The sequence below is a fragment of the Diuraphis noxia genome, unplaced genomic scaffold, assembly GCF_037042655.1.
Source record: "Diuraphis noxia isolate RWA-SAM2 unplaced genomic scaffold, SU_Dnox_SAM2 contig0003, whole genome shotgun sequence".
In the NCBI taxonomy this organism is placed as follows: domain Eukaryota; kingdom Metazoa; phylum Arthropoda; class Insecta; order Hemiptera; family Aphididae; genus Diuraphis; species Diuraphis noxia.
Genome location: NW_028301713.1, coordinates 57,819,248 through 57,839,341, shown reverse-complemented (window position 1 = coordinate 57,839,341; position 20,094 = coordinate 57,819,248). Strand labels below are relative to the sequence as shown.

The following is a 20,094-nucleotide window of genomic DNA, read 5'->3' as shown; positions in this document are numbered from 1 at the left end:
GCAATAATTTAAAATAACTGACTATAAAATTCATTTTATTTTTACTTTAATTTAAGATACAAATACAAGGTTCAAACACTCTTAAACCTATAAATTAATCGAATTAATTTATATACAAACAGACAAACCACTCAAATTCACAATCAAAAACTACTTATCTCCGAATTATCTTCCTTGACTATCCCTTAAAATTTCACACGAAGACTAGATATAAAAATATATTTCCCAAGACACGCTACACATATTGTATATATAATATACTATACATATATATTATATATAATTCTAAAAAGTATAAACTATTTATATCACAAAAATATGTCATAAATATTTCAGATGTGCTAATATTATGACTTCTTCTCTCGTTTATTCATGTTCTTATGAATATTATATTGTATATAAATTTACCTATCAAATGTGTATATTGTACAATTATAAGTAGTTTCAGATTCTAAATATATATTGTAATAACAAGAAAATTGGTCAGAAACATTCCAAAGGAATGAAAACAAAATTTAAATTGCATGTCCAAACTTCTCAAGCATGCATTTGAATATCAAATATATTAATTATGGTTTATATACCATATAACCATAGCCCATATATTATGATATATATATATATATATATATACATAAAATATGTTTATTATACTGTGAATTTATTATAAAAACCTTAAATTAATACATAGACTTCTTTCACACTAGAGCAACACAAAGCAACTTTTTAAGTGCAAAATAATAATAATAATAATATTTATTGACCAAAAGAAAAATACAGTTTCAATAAGTGATCAATGATTATATATATATATATATATATAACATGATTAGATGGCCCATCTAGCTACTGAGGATAGCCTCAAATGTGTTGGTAATTAAAGGTTGATAAATATTTCTTCATTTTTCCAATGTCGTAACATGTTCATATAATTTGCAGCAACCAGAATTGTAAATTGTTTTGTGTTTTGGTAAACTGCGAAACACGTTTCCTATAAATAATGTACAATTTGTGACAAATAACGTCTGGTTACGACAAAATTAAACAGATTGGCAGATTGTTCCAAGCCATCAACAAGTAGACGTAAGTATTTAACAAGATAAATTTGTTGTTATGATGTTTACAGTATGTTTGTAAATATTGCTATTTGTATCAAGGAAAAAAATAACTGGCAATATAACTGTCAATATTTAAGTGTCTACCTTTTACCAAGGTGTCGACCAGGATTTAAGTATCAATATTTTTTAAAAGAGAAATATAGTCTCAATTTTATATAATTATTACCTCTTGTTACTATATTGAACAATAGCATAAACTAACAAAAGATAAAATAGAAGGTATTGACACGATAACTGCTTGAATTAATATGTGACAACAAACAATGTTAGAATAAGTAAATATAGTTAAACAAATAGTATACGGTTTTTGTTCCGGTTATCTCATCAATGGTAAAAGTTATCAATAAAACAAATGATTAATACAATTGATAGGATTCGTAAATACGCGTATTATTGGGCATAATATATCATTGTTGGAAAAATAACAACATTATGAAATAACTGTCATTATTGACATAACGTATTTACAATAAAAATGATGACCATTTTTCAAATGAAAATCATTAAATATATTAATAAGGTTAAAAATTGTAAGAATATTGTATTGTTCATATATACATTTGAAGTAGGTTTACAAACTTGAAACAAAAACGACTCAACATATCATTCTTGTCTGAAATTCATGCGCACGCTCTTGATGCTAATCCGTACTCTATAAATGAGAAAGGCTTTTTTCATCCGAAAATATTATACTTGTTATAGGTACTGGTTGATCATTATCATCATCATCGCGTGAGTATCAGAGACCTCTTGATCGTAAAGTAAGTTGCCAAAAATGGTTGTCATAAAATGTATTAAAAATTCGATTTTATTGACTTATAGTACCTAGATACTAGATAGGACATATAAAGACCATAGCGTGACTGGATAAATATATTTAAAATACGTATATGACATAGATTTGTTGTCTCTATCTGTCTTCGATTTACGCTTAGCAGATCGCGTTTAACTACGTCAGTTAAAAACTAAAGTTAGTCGACTTATTATGAAACTCGATGGTAAGAATAATGTCTGTATTTTTATGTTGGCTTTTCACGATAATTCATTCTTCAAGTGAGTTATGACTTATGACTATTTTGTAACATACGCTATAATAATATTATGTACACAAAACTTGCTAAAAAATTGAACTATCGTAAAAATTCCTCATACATACACAGATAATGTTTTTACCATTATGTTTCATAAAAGCCAAAAAGTTTAGATTCATTCAAATTTTTAAACTTACGGTGTATTCTGCTGAGAGTAAATTTGCAGTGTTACGCGTTACGCTTGGGAAAAAAAAATTCTTTGTGTAGTGTCTTCTTAATATCCATGTAAAGTATTTGTTTGTTCTAGAATTTTAATTAAAATTAATCCTTTATTAAAACCAGGTACCGAATACTTAGTTTATTTCTCAAATAACATCATGAAATATTATTGTATTTTTTTTTAGGTTATTAACTAAATAATAGCGTTTGACAGAAAACAACTAATGCTTCTCCGACCAACTACGCTATCGGTTCATTCACGTTCATCAAACAAATAGATGAAATGGAATATAACTTTGACCGTATTAGTCTAATACGTTGTTATTTACCACATTTCTAGGTGGTATTTTATGCAGCCAAGAATTAATGATATTCCACCAATCACGTTTCATTTGTTTATGAATCCTAACATGGTAGACATGGTTATTGTGAATGGAGCATGCGTGTATATCCTTAGTGTGGCATCAAGGTTTTGTTCTTTGAAAGATGGCTTGAAACGTTTGCCAAGTGGATTTGTGGCAACTTTTGACAAATGGATACAATCTGAAATAATCATGTTGATGGATAGTATAATATGACTGTTGCATATTGATCACCCGCATTGGTATTTTTGTAAATTTTAAATTTGCATGCAAACGAAAATATGAGTCAATATTTTAATTTTTAATTGGTCACTGCTAAAATTGTTATACATATACATTAGACATTAGTTATCGTTTATTGTTTTAATTTTATGCAAATTTTTGCCTTTTGGTATCTGTTGAACCGTTAATATCCAATTTTAAATAATAAATAAATAATTAATTTTTTAAAGAAATACCAAAATATGAGTTTACTACCACAGTGGCTATATTATTTACAAGTTTATAATATTCGCAAAATTTCATTCATACTGTGATGCTGAGCCAAAACAATACTATTTATAAACGTGTATGATATAATATAAATACCCACTCTCTTTTCTGGATCTATTAAATTACTTATTTTCTATGTAATTAGAATAAAATTTTATGATTACAAAACCAACCAAAATCAGTTATATATATTTATAGTATTTTCAGCATAAATTTGAATCTTTTTTAACAGTGATCAATATTTTTTTATTAATTCTATATTATAATTTTCGAATACAACAATAATTTCTAAAACGCTGGTTCATTTGTTCTTCTAAAAAATATTCGGTGTATACATAATCGTATATTATGCCGTTATATCATGGATAATTAAAGTAATTGTCTAATTAATTTTAATCAATAAAATATAACCTATTTAACATTCCACTATCAGAATCTTAAAATGTTTTATTCGTTACAGAATATAATATTGCTGTTTGCTGGACTTATTATATTAATACAGATGACGGATCACCCACACACACATGACACATATCTCGCTAGTTGAAAGTCGTTATGTCACATGTCAAAAATGAATATTCAAAAAATTATAATCACACATAGATGATGGATCATTATTAAAAATGTGATCCTCACATTAACAGTTTTTCTTTTTATGAAGAAAACAAGGGTTTAATTAATGTATTACTAAATCAATCAAATATAAACCTATTCATTATTATTTATGCTTACAGTATATTGTCACTAAAACCCATCAAACTATGCAAACTCATAAAATTGTGTACAATCATATTATAAATAATATTAATTAATAATGATCAACGAATTTTTTTAATTGATTTTTTTAACTATTTTATTAATTTAAAAAACTCGTCTCGTCATTTTTAAGACCGATATTTTGATTGTAACGTGCATTGATACAATTTCAAATGCAGTGTATCTGAATCGTCTATCTATAACGCCGTGTTTAAATTGAAGTTGTAATAATTCTATAATACTGAGTGCAACGATGTGTATACACTATTAGATTACTGTATTCAATTTTGAAATATTTTTTCATAGTTTACTCGCGATTGTAGTAATATACTATAAGCACATTTTACAATAAATTGTAATGATCTCTAAGATAAACCCAAAACTTCATCGCTAGATGGCAGACTATATATCTTGTCATAGAATAAAGCGTTTAATATTGGTGTCTATTGAGGCAATATTTATGTCTACCTGTAATACATCCGTGTAATATAATAAAGACTTATAGAACCTTATAAAATGCAATTTTTTATTATCGTAATGTTATAATGTGTATTGTTTTAGTTCCATTAACTCTTTCATGCACAGGTTTTTGTATGTTTTTTAGACATTAGTTGCACGTGTATTTAATTTTTTTTTTTTATATATATGTTTAAAAATATGTTTAAAACAATTATCAAAAAAAAAAAAAAAAAATTTAGTTATGAAACTCAGGAGTTACAATATGTGGGATTACGCATATCCCACCGTACATACTGAGCTCTTATTTACTCACACACTGTGCCTGTTCGTATAATGAATTTAAGGATTCGATCATTTTTTTTCTTTGTCTACATTGAATCATTGGTCTATACATTCCTACTATTAACTATGATAAAATCAAATAATATAGAATACGGGTTTATACACATTGATTGAACACCTTACCTAGTAAAATAAATTAAAAATAATAAATAAAAATAAAAATTATTATTACTCTTTTATATATATTTGAATAAAAAAAATCAAATCCTTTCATATTATACATAAATATATAACTAAATCATATTAAAATTAAAAAAAATATGTATCAATACATTAAAACTTATTTCAAATCATAGTTCCAAGACTTTTTATCAGATTTATCGTAAATAATAATAAATTAAAATTGTATTTCGCGGCGTCGAAACGTGTAGTGTGTACTGACGCGACTAACACTTATTGCACGGTGGGACATATAATGGACGCTCATTATTGCACAAATATTGGGCCATATATTTAGAATAGCTAATCAAAACCAATATTAAATTAAACCATATTATATTTAGAACTAAATGAAAAAAAAATCATACAAATCGGTCGATTCGATAAGGAGAAAATTAAACATTAAGTTTTAAAAATAAATTTATAAATATAATAATTTGATAAAATTAATTAACTGATATTTAATAATCGTAGACTTCTAGAAATGTACACGAATGAGCCATATATAATGGAAAACATATTAAATATCTTAAATAAAACCAACAAACTACTAAAAATAGAAAAAAAAATATTTTATAGGTGGTATACTATTTGTCCCACCGTGCCGGAAAGGTTATTTTTTTGGTGGGACTGTGTATATCCCACCGTGCCGGAAAGAGTTAAATATGCCAATTTGAAATATAAGAAAAATAATATATTTTATCAGCTGTGTGTAAGAACATAATATTTGATTCATATTTTTCCCTTTATTAATGAATTTATTCAAATTCTTATTTGTCAGTTTTTTTAATATACTGTGTGGTGAGGCAACCTGATTAGAGCAGCCATGCAACGGCGACGGCGATGTGATCGTCAGGTATTGCCCACACTCGAACTATAATGGCGTATGGTAATATTGTCGTGCGATATTAGTGGACTGTAAGGCGGAAAGGTGATAGAAAAATAGAAAAGTAAAATATATGATAATATATTTTCATTCCAAAAGAAGAAAACACGATGTTTCAAATGCGGTTCGTTTGACCACATCTCGACAGGATTTACTCGACCGAAACGACGACCAGGTTCTTGTTTTACATGTGGATCTATTGAACACTAGAATACTGCCTGTCCACAAGGTAAATCAAAATTTCAAGCAGTGAAGACTCAAAACAGTTCAAGTAGTACTACGATGATGCTGCATCCAACGGATATGGTAACACCTGCATATTTTGTTAATATTGATCTAAGAATTGCGGATAAGTATGTCTCAAATATTTTAGCTATGAGAGATACTGGTAGTCCAGTGAACTTACTTAAAGAAAAATTGTATCCTTTAGAGTATACTTCCCCTACACCACCATCTAATTCAGGTATTGTAGGAATTAATGGATCTGAACTTATTGTACTTGATCAGTCCTTTGTAGATATATATCTTCCTGATACAGTGAACCAATTAATATAAAATTGAATATTGTACCTGATAACACTATAAATTATGACTGTTTGTTAGGTAGAAATTTTTTATCACATCCGAGGGTTTTATTTATAGTTAATGATGGGAATTTTGAGATTGAGTTTAAACGTAATGATATTATACCGTTTAGTGAGATTTATAATTTAGAGCTTACTAATGAACAATCTAACATTAAGGAACCTGAATTAGATATTGAAACAACACTACCATGATACCCAGAACAAAATTAAAGATATTGTTATTGCAAAATATGTAAACCCAGACACTACAAATTGTGAATTGAATATTGTTAATGTACCTTTTTCTGAAATCAAAATAGAACTTAAGGATCCTAGTGTTTTTTACATTAACCCTAGACGTTTATCTTATTTTGAAAAAAATAAACTACAGGATACTATTCATAATTTATTGGAAAAGAAAATTATTAGACCCAGTTGTTCTGAATTTAGTAGCCCAATAGTATTAGTTAAGAAAAAAATGGTAAATTACGCTTATATATTGACTACAGGGAACTAAACAAGAGAACCATAAGAGATAGGTATCCTCTTCCACTCATTGATGATTATTTTACTTGTATTGATCTTAAAGATGGGTTCCATCATATAGTTGTAGAAGAAAGTTCTAGGAAGTTACCTAACCTAACCTAACCTAACCTCATTCACCACCCCTTTAGGACAATATGAATATTTTAAAATGCCTTTTGGGTTATGTAATGGTCCCAGTAATTTCCAACACTATGTGAATAATATATTTTCTGAACAAATTAAGGCTTAAAAAATTGTTGTTTATTTTGATGACATAGTAATTGCAACCGAAACACTAGAAAATCATTTAGAAATATTATCTGAAGTTCTATCTTTAATGAAGTTATATAAGTAAGATTTGACAAAAGTCAATTTAAAAAAAAAGAAATAGTTTACCTTGGGTATCTTGTTAATTTTTCTGGTGTACGTCCCAATCCTAGAAACATATCTGTTATATTAAACTATCCGATTCCATGCAACCAGAAAGCACTACATAGCTTTATTGGGCTAGCATCATATTTCCGTAGGTTTATCCCTAATTTTTCTACTATTGCAAAACCCTTATATGATCTTCTAAAGAAAAATGCAGTATTCGTCTTTGGTGAAGACAAGTTGGCAGTTTTTGAAACCATCAAACAAAAGCTTAGCGAACAACCAATTTTATGCCTGTACAACCCAAACTCAGAACTGAGCTTCATTGTGATGCCTCGAGTTTAGAATTTGGATCAATACTTCTCCAAAAACAGTCCGATAATACATTTCACCCTGTCTTCTACTTTAGTCAACGTACTACTAGTGTACAGTCTCGTTACCACAGCTATGAGTTAGAGATGTTGGCAATAATAAACTCAATAAAAAGATTTCATGTGTATTTCCATATGTACAAGGTATTAAATTCAAAATCATAACTGATTTTAATAGTGTAACATTGACATTAAAGAAAAAAGATATAAACCCTAGGATTCTTCGTTGGGCACTTTTTCTACAAAACTATGATTATGAAATACAACATAGGTCATCTAACCGTATGCAACATGTTGATGCATTAAGTAGGAATCATCATATACTAGTTCTTGAAGGGTGCACATTTAATCAGATGCTGGCAATAAATCAATGCACTGATCCAGCTATTAAAGAAATTCATAAATCATTAGAAGATTCTGAAAATCAATTTATGAACTTCGAAATGGGTTAGTCTATCGAAAATTTGATGGGAGATTATAATTCTATGTACCAGTTAGTATGCGTGACCAAGTCATTTGAAGTTGTCATGATGACATTGGCCATGTAGGTATGAATAGGACAATATAATTAATTAAACGGGTATATTGGTTCCCCAAAATGACTGTTTGTGTTAAAAATCACATTGACAACTGTTTGAAATGTAAAGTGTTCTCTCCAAAAGTAGGTAAAACAGTAGGATTCCTTAAACTAATTGAAAAAGGCACTAAACCATTTCACACAATTCATATTGATCACTATGGACCTTTAAATAAAACTGTTGGATGTTTTAGATATATATTTGTAGTTGTAGATGCATTTAGTAAGTTTTTGACACTATATCCAGTCCGTACTGTTAATACTAAAGAAGCCTGTTCCAAGTTAATTTAATATTTTTCATACTACAGTAAACCTATCCGTATAGTATCTGATCGAGGATCTTGTTTCACCTTTCTTGCCTTTAAAGACTTTTTTATTATTCATGACATTCAACATGTTCTTATAGCTGCTGGCTCAAACTCAATTTTACAATTCTCACTAATTATTAATGTTGATAGAATGATATGATTGTCTACAATTTTCAAATTACTATAGCCTCCATACCTTATGAACTAATTACCACGGACTTTTTATCCTTCGAATACGAAATAAATAAATTAAAGACTACTCGTGCGAACATTGACTCTAATACGTCAAATTATTCAGAAAAATTATCCGTTGAATAATTTAAAATTCAAAAAAAGGAGGGATACTCATTTGAGAAACAGAAGTTTGTACCTTCATAGAATACACCTTAAGTAGAATATATTTAATATTCAATAATATATTTTTTCCTTTACTTAATAACATAAAGTACATCTATGTATAAATAAAAAAAAACATAGTTTTTATAAGAAGAGTGTTTGAGGGAAAGCTTTTAATAAAACTTACTAAAATATGTCTAATATATATAATAATAAATAGAAACATTATTAATACTTTTATAAATATGAATTTTTTGGCGTGAAAAATATGAATACTAAAATATCATCAAAACAATATAATAAATTGTATGTTATGTATTACTCGTATGATTTATTTAAAAAATATTTTAAGTAGTAAACGATAAAATGACAATATTACTAGAAAATGTAAAGAATATTAACAAGTCTTACAAAAATCGTATTTAATTTTTGAAAAAGATACTTAATAGTAGGTTCCTATTTACTAACCGAGCTTGTGTTAAACACAAAAACTGTGCATACACTTTGTTATAATATATTTGTAAAGTAAAATGCCCTGATGAACTACGCTACAATGTTATTTACAGACACTGATTTTTTATTTTAGACCTAAGTATGATGTTTTTGTTTTCTTTAATTTTGATTTCGTTGGTCAAGTATTCAAGTGCTTTTTTACAGGATTTTGATGTTCGATGTTTAATCCCGGAATTCCGAGTTACTGATTGCAACGATATTGTTATTTATGATACTTCTTTAATGTCGAGATCGTGATGCATAGGTGCTTATATACTCCGGTATGATTTAAGTATATAACTATAATAGTGAGTAATTTTGACAGGTTGCATTGCTGCTAAATAAAGTTAAATTTTATTACGGATGTACAGAACAAATTCTAAACTTGACGAGGATGGTACTCTGAGATCTGGATGTTGACGGTAAGATGTAATGATAGATATCTGGAGTTAATACATAAAAAAAAATATTTCTAAAGATATAAAAAAAAAGTTTATTAAAGTAATAATTTTTACTGATTTAATATAATAACTATTTTAATTGATAATTGTGATAATGACTAAAAGAATGCATGAACATGTGTTTATATCTATATTTGCAATTTTGTTAATAAAACAAGCAATCAACTTGATTTTTTGTTATAATTTTTCTGTATATTGCGTATATTCATCAGATTTTTATGTATCTACGGCCCATTAAATATATCTACACTGTTAAGGTGTTATACAAATATATACCTACATAATATTAAGTTAAAATAGCATGTATCACCACTTATAATTCATAATATTATAATATTAATATATTAATGTGTTATTGTGTTATCTACATGGAGTAATATTATATATTCTTCAGGTTAGACTGGTTAGAGTATGAAATGTTTTGATTTTCGAATAAAACAAGAATATTAATGATAATGTATAGGTACGAGTAGTGTAAGCTGCAGGTAGGTAAACTACCTAATACGTGCATACTATGTAAATGTCCCGACGTTGTTTGATACATTAACAAAACATCAGACCATTTTTCGAACGACTCTCGTGGTCTTACTGAATATATACATCAAAATAAGTAAATAGTAAATATATAATATATATCATATATGTATTGACGACTCTGTAGCGCACGGTACCTAGTCTGTATTGTAGGTAGATACTTGAAAATGTTTATTGCCTTTTAACATAAATAAGTTCGTGTTGACGAACTGGTACAGATAGTAAACAAATGTTCAGAACTATTTATTTTGTGTGCATGTGTGTGTGTGTGTGTGTTTGTGTGCGTGTTTATGCGCACGTCAGTTGCGTTATGTACGATATGGAAATCGTATTGTTCCACCGTTAAAAAGTATCTATAATGAATAATTACAACATGTACATTATACATAACATATTCAAATATAAATTAATAATTATAATGCACGCTCTAGTATAAATCATTACTATTTACTCGATACAAAAACGTCAAAACCGGCGTGTTAGGAGGTTAGGACGTAAATTGTTTATCATTAAAGTTAACAAAAATACAAATTCATATGACTAAACTTTATGAAAAAAATGGATTTATATTTTATACACTTATACATAGATTATTATAAAAATAAAAACAATATATTCAGCTGATATGGCTTTTAATAAAATCGATTACAACAAAATGTCAATTATAACAATAGTATTATTGTTATTTTTCAAGATCCCTACATAGTTCCATGAGTCCGCGATGGCAGTTGATTGAACATAATCATATCATGTTAATTAAAATAAATTGAATAAAATACTGAATTTTTTTTAAATCAGTTATATCAATAAAAGTGTTAACATTTTGTGGTAACTTGAAATTCGTAATTCATATTACCCGATTTATACTGTTGATACCTAATAATTTAACTGTTTGAGCATAATATACACCGAGTATAATATTTTGTACGGCTAAGTTAAAATAGGTAAGTAGGTACACAGAAATTGAAAATTACAAAATTTTGTTGCATATACAAATAAATTTGTTTCCAGAAACTTCAATAACCTTAGGAGTTGAGATGTATAGTATATGTATAAATAAATAATATTTAAAAAAAACTGTTCATCGAACATTATAGGATCGATTCGTGGACAAAATATATTATACTCCCTATGTTTTAAAATCTAATGATAATTATGTAAAACAACAGAAAATGGTATTTATTATTTCAGTGGTACCGTTCCTTTATTTAATGTACATCGTGATCAGTGTTGAATCCAGAAATTTTTCTGGGGGGGGGGGGGCTCACTTTTTTTTCATTGGTGAATGGTGATACGTCATTTTAGTATTATTAATTATATCTATTAATAGGTAGTTATTCTTATTACAATTTATAATTTAGACATTTCAAATTTATATAAAACTACAAAACAAATTATATTTTTTTTAATTTTTAAAACAATCTATGGTTGTCACACATTATAAATCGTGTATTACCTATTATTATTTATTATTATTTATTGCAATTCAGAAATTATAAATATTTAAAAAGTTATAAAACAAATTATTTAATTTTTAAATTAATCTAAGGTTAATCTAATGTCGTCACATATTATAAATTGTATTATTATAATTTATTACAATTCAGAAAATTATAAATATTGAAAAATTTACAAAATAAATTAGAAACCTATTAATTATTTATATTTAAATTAGTATTGTGCATTTAATAAATAAATGCATTTTGTTGAAAGTCAGAAAGTTGTATTTGTCAGGGCAGGTGAAAGAAATTTCATGGGGGGGGGGGGCGTTCACCCTCTTGAAGCATACCTGGATTCAACACTGATCGTGATTATATTTTAAACACTGAAAATTAAAATGTACCTAGTATAATTATAATATATCAATATAATAATAATGAGCGTTCGCTGAGTTAATATGTTCATTATTAATAATTACAATAATTACATTATTGTATAATATATAAATAGGTATCTACAATGGTGTATTTTATCAACCTTACAACTTATACAACTATTCGAATACTGCTTAATAGAAACGAACAAATCAAACGTTAAATATTTACACTAATGTTAGATTTTATGAAATGTCCATTCTTAAGAAGCAAGAATTTTATTTTTAATTTAAAATTTAGGGAAACCAGATGAATAAAATTAATAAATAAAAGTCATCGAGACCCCCATAGTTGGTTTTCTGAGATCTTATTTCAAAAATATAAATTTAAATTTAAATATGATTTGGGGACAAACGAAGTGAGACTCAGAATATTTTATTCGTATAAATAACATGTGGCCATGACCACGGACTCCTCGTTTTTTGCTGTATTTTTATCAGGTCATCCTATGATGGGTGGTTATGTGTGTAAAGACGGGGGTTACTCCGGTTACACTTAACGGTATGCTCTAGATCACTGGGATCGTTAGAAATTAATTCAATCGGTGGTGCCGACGGATATTCCCCGGTTGTTGGAATCCACCGAGTAGTAGAAAAAGAAAAACGCCAAAAACATGACGAACACTGAAGGAAACGTAAATCTTGCCACCATGTCGATCGTCTTGGCCAAACGGACTTGGTCAGATGGTTTCGTCGTGACCTTTTCGTTCTGTGAAATCGAAAAAAATAAATCAATAACAACAATAATCAAGCAATATTGTCAAACAGTAATACAAATATAGTATTAATGTCATCGGTTGGACAGTTACAAAACAGCGAATGCTACGTGCGATCAATGTTGTAAGCGAAGGTATAAAGTAATAGCTGATCCCCGTGCACTTCGTTGCCCGTTAAATGTTCTAAATCTATATGTCTCAAACTTTGTTAAATTCGTTGTTTAATAATCGGTGTATGGTGTTCAAAACTTATCCTAACTTTTTCGATAAGTATAATATTATCAGGTAGGCAATCTACCTTCGGTAGGTCGCGGACCTCGCGCTGTTTGTGCGTAATAGTGTATGATTTAACTCTAAAGTATTATAGTTATACTAAGTTTGTAATTTTTACTTAATTCCATTAACGGTGGATTAGTATAATCAATTAATACAAAATCCTTGGTTATGCCAGCAGCATATTTTTATACATATAAATATTATAAATAGATAGCTGAATTACCCGGCGTTATCCAGGGAAAAATAATGATTTCAACTGTAAGTGATAGCCGCTTTCTTTAGTCGAATTTTTCATTTTTATAATGCTAATACGCATGTGCAGATGACAACTCTCTCTGTCTGATGCATATAGAAATTTAGCTAACGCATGCGCACTAAAATAAAAAATACGACAAAAGAAAGCGGTGAATACAACATAATATCTAAATTGAATAGGCTGACAACTAATAAAACTCATTCCTGGCGTTTTATACTAAATTTTTCAAAAACTTAGTTTTTTGAAAAGTAATTTTTATTATTTTGTAAAAATGCTACATAACTACCGATTAGCCAATATTTCATTACAAACAATATTATTAGTTTTTTTCACCAGGCTCATATATGTATAAGTTTTTCTGAGCTTACACGGGAGCAGGCAACATAAAATTGTCCATGAGTGAAGCAGGAATCATTGATGTCAATTCCTACAACTTTCATTGTTTGCTCTTGTGCTTTATTAATTGACATACCTAGCAAAACAAAGTTTAATAGGAAATTGGGCACGTTTAAATTCGAAGGGATACTCGTTTGTTATCATTGGTATTCTTGAGATACCTATATACAATTTGACCACTCGCTGAGCCGGTAAGAATTTCAGTTTCAATAAGGTTTTTTTTCAAAGATAATATTTTTAATCTCGTTCCATTGCACAACTTGGGAGCATTTAAATTTCACATGAGAATAAAAGGCGCGCCAATTTTTAAATCAAGTTTGTGTGGGGAGAGACCTGATGGATTTAATGAGTTAAGAAATTCAGTCGGGATATCTATAGCTTCATCTTGATTAGTAAGTGTATCTATGGAAATATAGTTTTTTTATCAGCTTCGAACATGGAAAAAACTTTTTCGTTTATGATGTTAACGATGTCGTTTTTAGGGTCCAATAATTAAGAAAAAAAATTATAAACCCGAGTATCATAAGCATAACCGTCGTTACGCTGGGTGATCAGGGAAGATGGAATTGTAGTGATTGTGAAAACCCAGAATGCTTGCCATGTTGCCAAGTTTATGTAACAGGCCATTATTTATAATAATTGATAACTTCTTTGTTTATTAAGTTAAAGAATCAATCAAATGTCATAAACCTTCTCCAAAATGAGCACTTCAATTAAAAAAAAAAAAAAATCATAACGATCGGTTCAGTAGTTTCCGAGAACGTAGGCCTCAAAGGCTTTCATTTTCACATTTATAAAAAGTATAACACTCGTTTTATTAACGGCTAGTATTAGTTTTTTTTAGTTAGCCAATATATAATGCAAAACATACAATTTAGTATTATCAAATTAATATTGATTGTTCCATTGACCATTATCACTACATTATTTAATATCAGTTTAATTTATACGCTATGCATTGCTATTTGAATCTCACCACGGCAACTTCACGCCCTCACCCCTTCGGTAAAATTAACATAGTTTATAATTTTTTAAATGGTGAAATTTACACGCGTCCCCATAATGTATAAGCAGGTCTTGGACATTTTTATATGACGACAATAGTTGGCAGCCATTTTTTTTTTTTTTTTGGAGAAAGATAATATTTTTATTCTTTTAAACAATTAGCGAATTGCTTTATCAGATTTTCCGAATCCTCTTGTATAATTTCTCATCCATTCCGATTTATTTATTCTGTTCTGTGGTATTAGTAGGTAAATTCCTAAATACAATAGTAAATAATATGTCTAAAAAAAAACCACTTTCGCGATCATCAGTGACATATCTAGGGGTGTTATTTCTGTGAATTACATCCATTAAATTCGTAGATACGTTTGGGCTAGCTCTCTACTGACTAATATATTTTTCAAATCAACAAACAAACATGCAGTGCCATCTTTACAGGTTCACCGGAACCTATAATGTAATAACTATATGTTATTTATTTAATATATTCTATATGTTTTAGTAATTATAAGACTTATCGGCATGACAAACCATGGAATATGCATGATTTCTGTGTTTAGCTTATTTTTGGTAAATTTATAAAACTTAAAGAAATTATAGTATTTTATAATGTTTTGAGCAAATATGTTTGATTTTTTTATGCATTTAATTTTTAATTTTTTTTTTTTTGATACTATTGTTTCACTGTATGTTTATGATCGTGTTTTTTTTTTTATAATGTTTTGCGGCGAGACGGCTTCCGCTTTGTAGTTTATACATTATTCTGTTATAGGCAATTAAAATATTATAATGATATAGTATTGTTAAGAGGTAGACACTATTGTTTGATACCATCGCGTGTACCTACAAGTCTTAACGATATTATTTTTCATCTTCTATGGTGATAGTAAAAAATTTTTAATTATTACTAGGTATAACTATTTGATTTTTAAAAGATAATAGTGAAATTTCTATATCCAACTTTACATTTAAAACCTAGATTGATGGAGCTTCCAGTGAATAGTTATTCATTTTTATCATATTGTTTTAATTATTATCATGAACTAAGATATACTATTTTATTATTATTATTACGTTTATATCAGGTATTTTAAATGACTAAGATTATGGCTTAGGCACATTAAAAGATTGAATTATTCTAAGAAAAAAATCAAACCGAAGTTTTAGTAATTATTGTGTATAATTTTAGAACACTCGATTATTAGTTTTTGTAAAATCCATTTCTTGCTGTGAATTAATTATATTAGTAGTAAAACATTGTTACCAATGTACAGTATACGTATAATGACATATTTTAAATTAGTTTATTCTATGTTATTTTTTCTTATTTTTGTTTTTAATGTTTTTCCTCAATTTTCCTCAATAAAATATTGTCTGCATCCAGTGCAACCTCGCAAGCAGACAATACTGTCAATACTACAATAGTATGAAAAAACTTACCACTTTCGGGACGACATCTATGAGTAGCGAATGTGAACATACATTTTGAGCACATTCTGGACATTTAAATTCTTTGGCAATCTTCTAAAAAAACAAAAAAAAAATGTATTTAAAAATATATCCACACTTCGTTAATTATCTAGAGTATTAGATATTAGGTTTTAATTTCCAATTCGTTTATTATTTTAATTTATATTTTTGGTTAACAATGATTACATATTTTTTCAGTTTTCGACGATTTTGATGCCGATATGATTATCAAATCCCCTGGTATTATCTACAGTTTTTATTTATATAAACTTATGTCATATTATAAATAAACTTATTACAATGACTGTAGATACATATCACTGTTTAAACAAAACGGTCAAACTTAGATATTATAAAATAGAATTGCTAAAATGTAACACGTAAATATTATTATGTGGTATTGACTATGGTATAGTATAATATTCATCACATAATTTAGACATTTTTGCGTTGAATAAATTATTTTTTTGCACTGTATTATAATACACGTACAACCACAAATGAGTAGCATATTATTATAGACCGAATGGATTTATGAGTTGATTTTTAATATCAGCATGGTGTAGGAGTATGGGTTTCATAATTAAACCTGAATGTTTCATACGAAGACCACACTCAGCCGATATACAGCGAGATAGCTTAATATATAGGTATCGTTTTTCGCAGTTTTATAGCGTTTCCATTAAACGCAAAACAAAGCTGATGCCGTTTAAATACCTTTTTATAATGTAATATAAAAGAAACAAACTGTGCCAATAGACGTCTATTGACATTTAATTTTATCGTGTAGGCCGCTTCAACTACGTCATCGTAACCTATGCTACTAGTAATGTTTAGGCTTTGCCGTGAATAAAAATGTCGTGAACGATGGTCGCTTAAGTGCAATATATCCATCCTAATTGTATTCAGTACCTAACATTATTGGAATTAGTTTAGTATTTCTAATTTTTATATTGTATTTATTGTATTATAGTCTGTGTCATTCGAACAAGCTTCTTTATAACAATATATATACCGTATATATTATTTGTATATATATTATATATTATTTGTATATACATACAAATAATTGATTAAAAAAAAAAAAATGAAATAGTAATATTGACACAGTACTCTCTTCATCTATATACAGTTTGACCTAACATCAAAGTTAAAAGCAAAAAGCCTTCACTAAAATTGTCGTTGATCAGTGATCAAAATATTAACAAAGCAATAACACATCTTTTGCAGTAGCTTATATAATCAAAACAATTTTATAAAAAATTTTAATGTGAGTTAACCGTACAGTATACAAGAACGTATTTACTTTTATACTGATCAATACATCCGTGGTTCACACAAGCTTAATAGATTTGACAAGTCCAACGATATTCAGTCCTCACTATAAAACTGTCGATTTTTATTGTTGTTAGATAAATTATTATTGTCGTTTTCGAACTATTCGATGCTATGATATCCGATGGTGACACTCAATGTCGTTTACGTTATAGTTTATATTCTCGTGAATTCGGCTTTTAAGTTGGTGAATCCAGAACTTTGCAAACTACTTTATTACTTTATTAACAATTAATTTCCTATAATCGTCCATGTGATTGTGTTTAAACTAAAAACAATCAGTTTTCCAGAAAAAAAATAATATATGTAAATATGTCAGCGTCACCTACTTATACGCACATGATCTACACGCACTGTCGATAACTATTCACCATCTACGCGAATTAAAGTCGTCAAGCATTCACAGGCGTTTCTTATATTGTTATATTATTAAACTAAAATAGGATGGTTCGGTATTCTGTATTTTCGTCTTTATTATTAAAATATGCATAAAATAATATAATTAAATAAAATTCTTGGATCTTCTTCGCGGTATATAATGTCAAAGTTTGGTGACCCTTTTCCGACGACTTATTACAGACCAGAGTCGATATATAATTTTGAGATTGAAATAAATAAAATTTAATGTCTGCACACACAAACGCGGATTTTTATGCGCATGCGACCGAACGTATATTTTGTACATAGATGATGTGCACACATGCACGCAGCGCAGTAATTTGGAAGGTAAGTACGTAGGTTTCGTATGAATGGGACTGATGCTCTGGAACAGGTTAATAGGGTCAACGAGTTTCTGTGACAGTCACACACATTCATAGCACACTGGTCGTCTATGTATACCTATATAATACTATATGTACGTGCGGTTAATTGACCATCCGTGTACGTCTCGGCCAGAGAAATTGAGCGGAAAATTATCGGTTTATTAAATCGCCGAATCGCCGAAATGTGCCAAAAACGCAATTACTAACGCGTATAGACATTGTATAATTATGATTGTACATATTTGTACTTCGCCGCCGAATCTGGGATATGGAATAGCTAATGTATAATGCGTTCCTATCTCCGTACCTATATAATATGATGATGTATGGATGTTCTATTATATTATTCACTACGCAGGTACCGTAGACGCAAAAACAATTAGTATCGTATTAATATAATATAATACGAGAGCAAATTATAATATCATATCGATTTTCCCAGTACGTTAATAATTATTAGACCGTTTCATCGCGTTGATATCACGATGCGTATAGTAGGTATTAAATAGGAGTAAGTATTTTATTTTATTTTATTTTTTTTTTTATTTAAATTTAAATCTATGAGATTACTGGGCCTCACTGAGACATACTCGTGTGGAGGCCCAGGGTTATTTTACTATACATTACATATTTGCATAAAAATTATAATTGACAGACATCTACAATATTTGTGTTTGAAATTAATAACCTAATTGTACAATAGAAGTAAAAACAAAAACAAAAACAGATAAAGTATGTTATAGGTAGATTGGTACAAAATAATTCACGACGAAAATAATACTAATATTATAAATACTATACATATTTTTAATCATATTTAGTGACGTCACATTCATACATTAACCAGTGTGTGATATGTTTCTTAAACAATGGCAATGGCAAGTTCGCTAAATAATTTGGCATTGAATTGAGAATCTTGGTCCCTATGAAATCAAATACCATTCGACAGCCGGTTTTTTTTGGCCAAATTTGGGAGTATTTATGTAGTGCGTTCCTAGTATTGACACCATGGTTCAAAGGGGACAGTATATTGTGTTTTTTTATATACAAAATGCTTATTTTAAAGTACAGGTTTTTAATATTTAATACATTAAACTCTTTAAATATTTTTTCGGTTGGATATCTACGGTCTTTTTTAATTGCAACTTTGATAATTGTGTTTTGACATGTTTGAAGTAGGGAGAGAATATTGTCATAGGCACCACCCCAACCTATTAAACCATATGTGATTTGCGATTCAACAAGAGCTAAGTAAAATATTCTAATGTCTTTAGGTGGTAGAATATCACGAAGTTGTTTTATTATATAAACTAATTTTTTCAACTTATTACAAACAGATGTAATTTGATTTACCCACCTCATATCCGAGCACATTTCAATGCCTAGATATTTAAAATTTTTTACTATATTGATTGATTTGCAGTGGCATTGGTCATGAATCTGACATGTATTATCGTGGATTTTAATTGAATTGATGCTCGGTAAAGTGGGTTTGGTGAAAGAATGTAGTATAATAGCCGATTTATCAAAGTTTAAAAATAGGTTATTAACACCTAACCAGTTATCAATGGTTTTGAGGTCTGTCTCAATATTATTAAAAACTTCGTTCCATGTATTAGCTATGCAAATTAGTGCAG

The 20,094-nt window shown here is 28.4% G+C and overlaps 1 protein-coding gene and 2 long non-coding RNA genes across 6 annotated transcripts in view; 2 read left to right on the top strand and 1 right to left on the bottom strand.

Annotated features, from left to right (window-relative positions):
• The first annotated feature begins 701 nt into the window (after positions 1-701).
• LOC149057587 (uncharacterized) lies at positions 702-4,037 on the top strand. Of its 3 annotated transcripts, none has more exons than XR_016191047.1 (4): positions 702-873; positions 940-1,083; positions 1,821-2,972; positions 3,683-4,037. It is a non-coding gene; the product is annotated as an uncharacterized LOC149057587 (long non-coding RNA). The 3 variants fall into 3 exon arrangements; XR_016191049.1 differs by having other exon boundaries at positions 702-1,083; positions 1,821-1,879; positions 2,709-2,972; XR_016191048.1 differs by having other exon boundaries at positions 702-1,083; positions 1,821-1,879; positions 2,554-2,972.
• A 1,566-nt stretch (positions 4,038-5,603) lies between these two features.
• Positions 5,604-10,200, top strand: LOC149057586 (uncharacterized). 2 transcript variants are annotated; one of them, XR_016191046.1, is made up of 3 exons: positions 5,604-5,650; positions 5,720-6,053; positions 9,537-10,200. It is a non-coding gene; the product is annotated as an uncharacterized LOC149057586 (long non-coding RNA). The 2 variants fall into 2 exon arrangements; XR_016191045.1 differs by having other exon boundaries at positions 5,611-6,053.
• Positions 10,201-10,912: 712 nt separating this feature from the next.
• Positions 10,913-20,094, bottom strand: part of LOC107173388 (glutamate-gated chloride channel-like) — an 82,128-nt gene continuing 72,946 nt past the window's right edge. Inside the window, exons 10-11 of the mRNA XM_015523947.2 lie at positions 16,329-16,412; positions 10,913-12,948 (exon numbers count right to left, since the gene is read on the bottom strand). Of these exons, the coding sequence (XP_015379433.2) occupies positions 12,778-12,948; positions 16,329-16,412 (255 nt within the window). The 3' untranslated portion in view covers positions 10,913-12,777. The remainder of the gene's footprint in view (positions 12,949-16,328; positions 16,413-20,094) is intronic.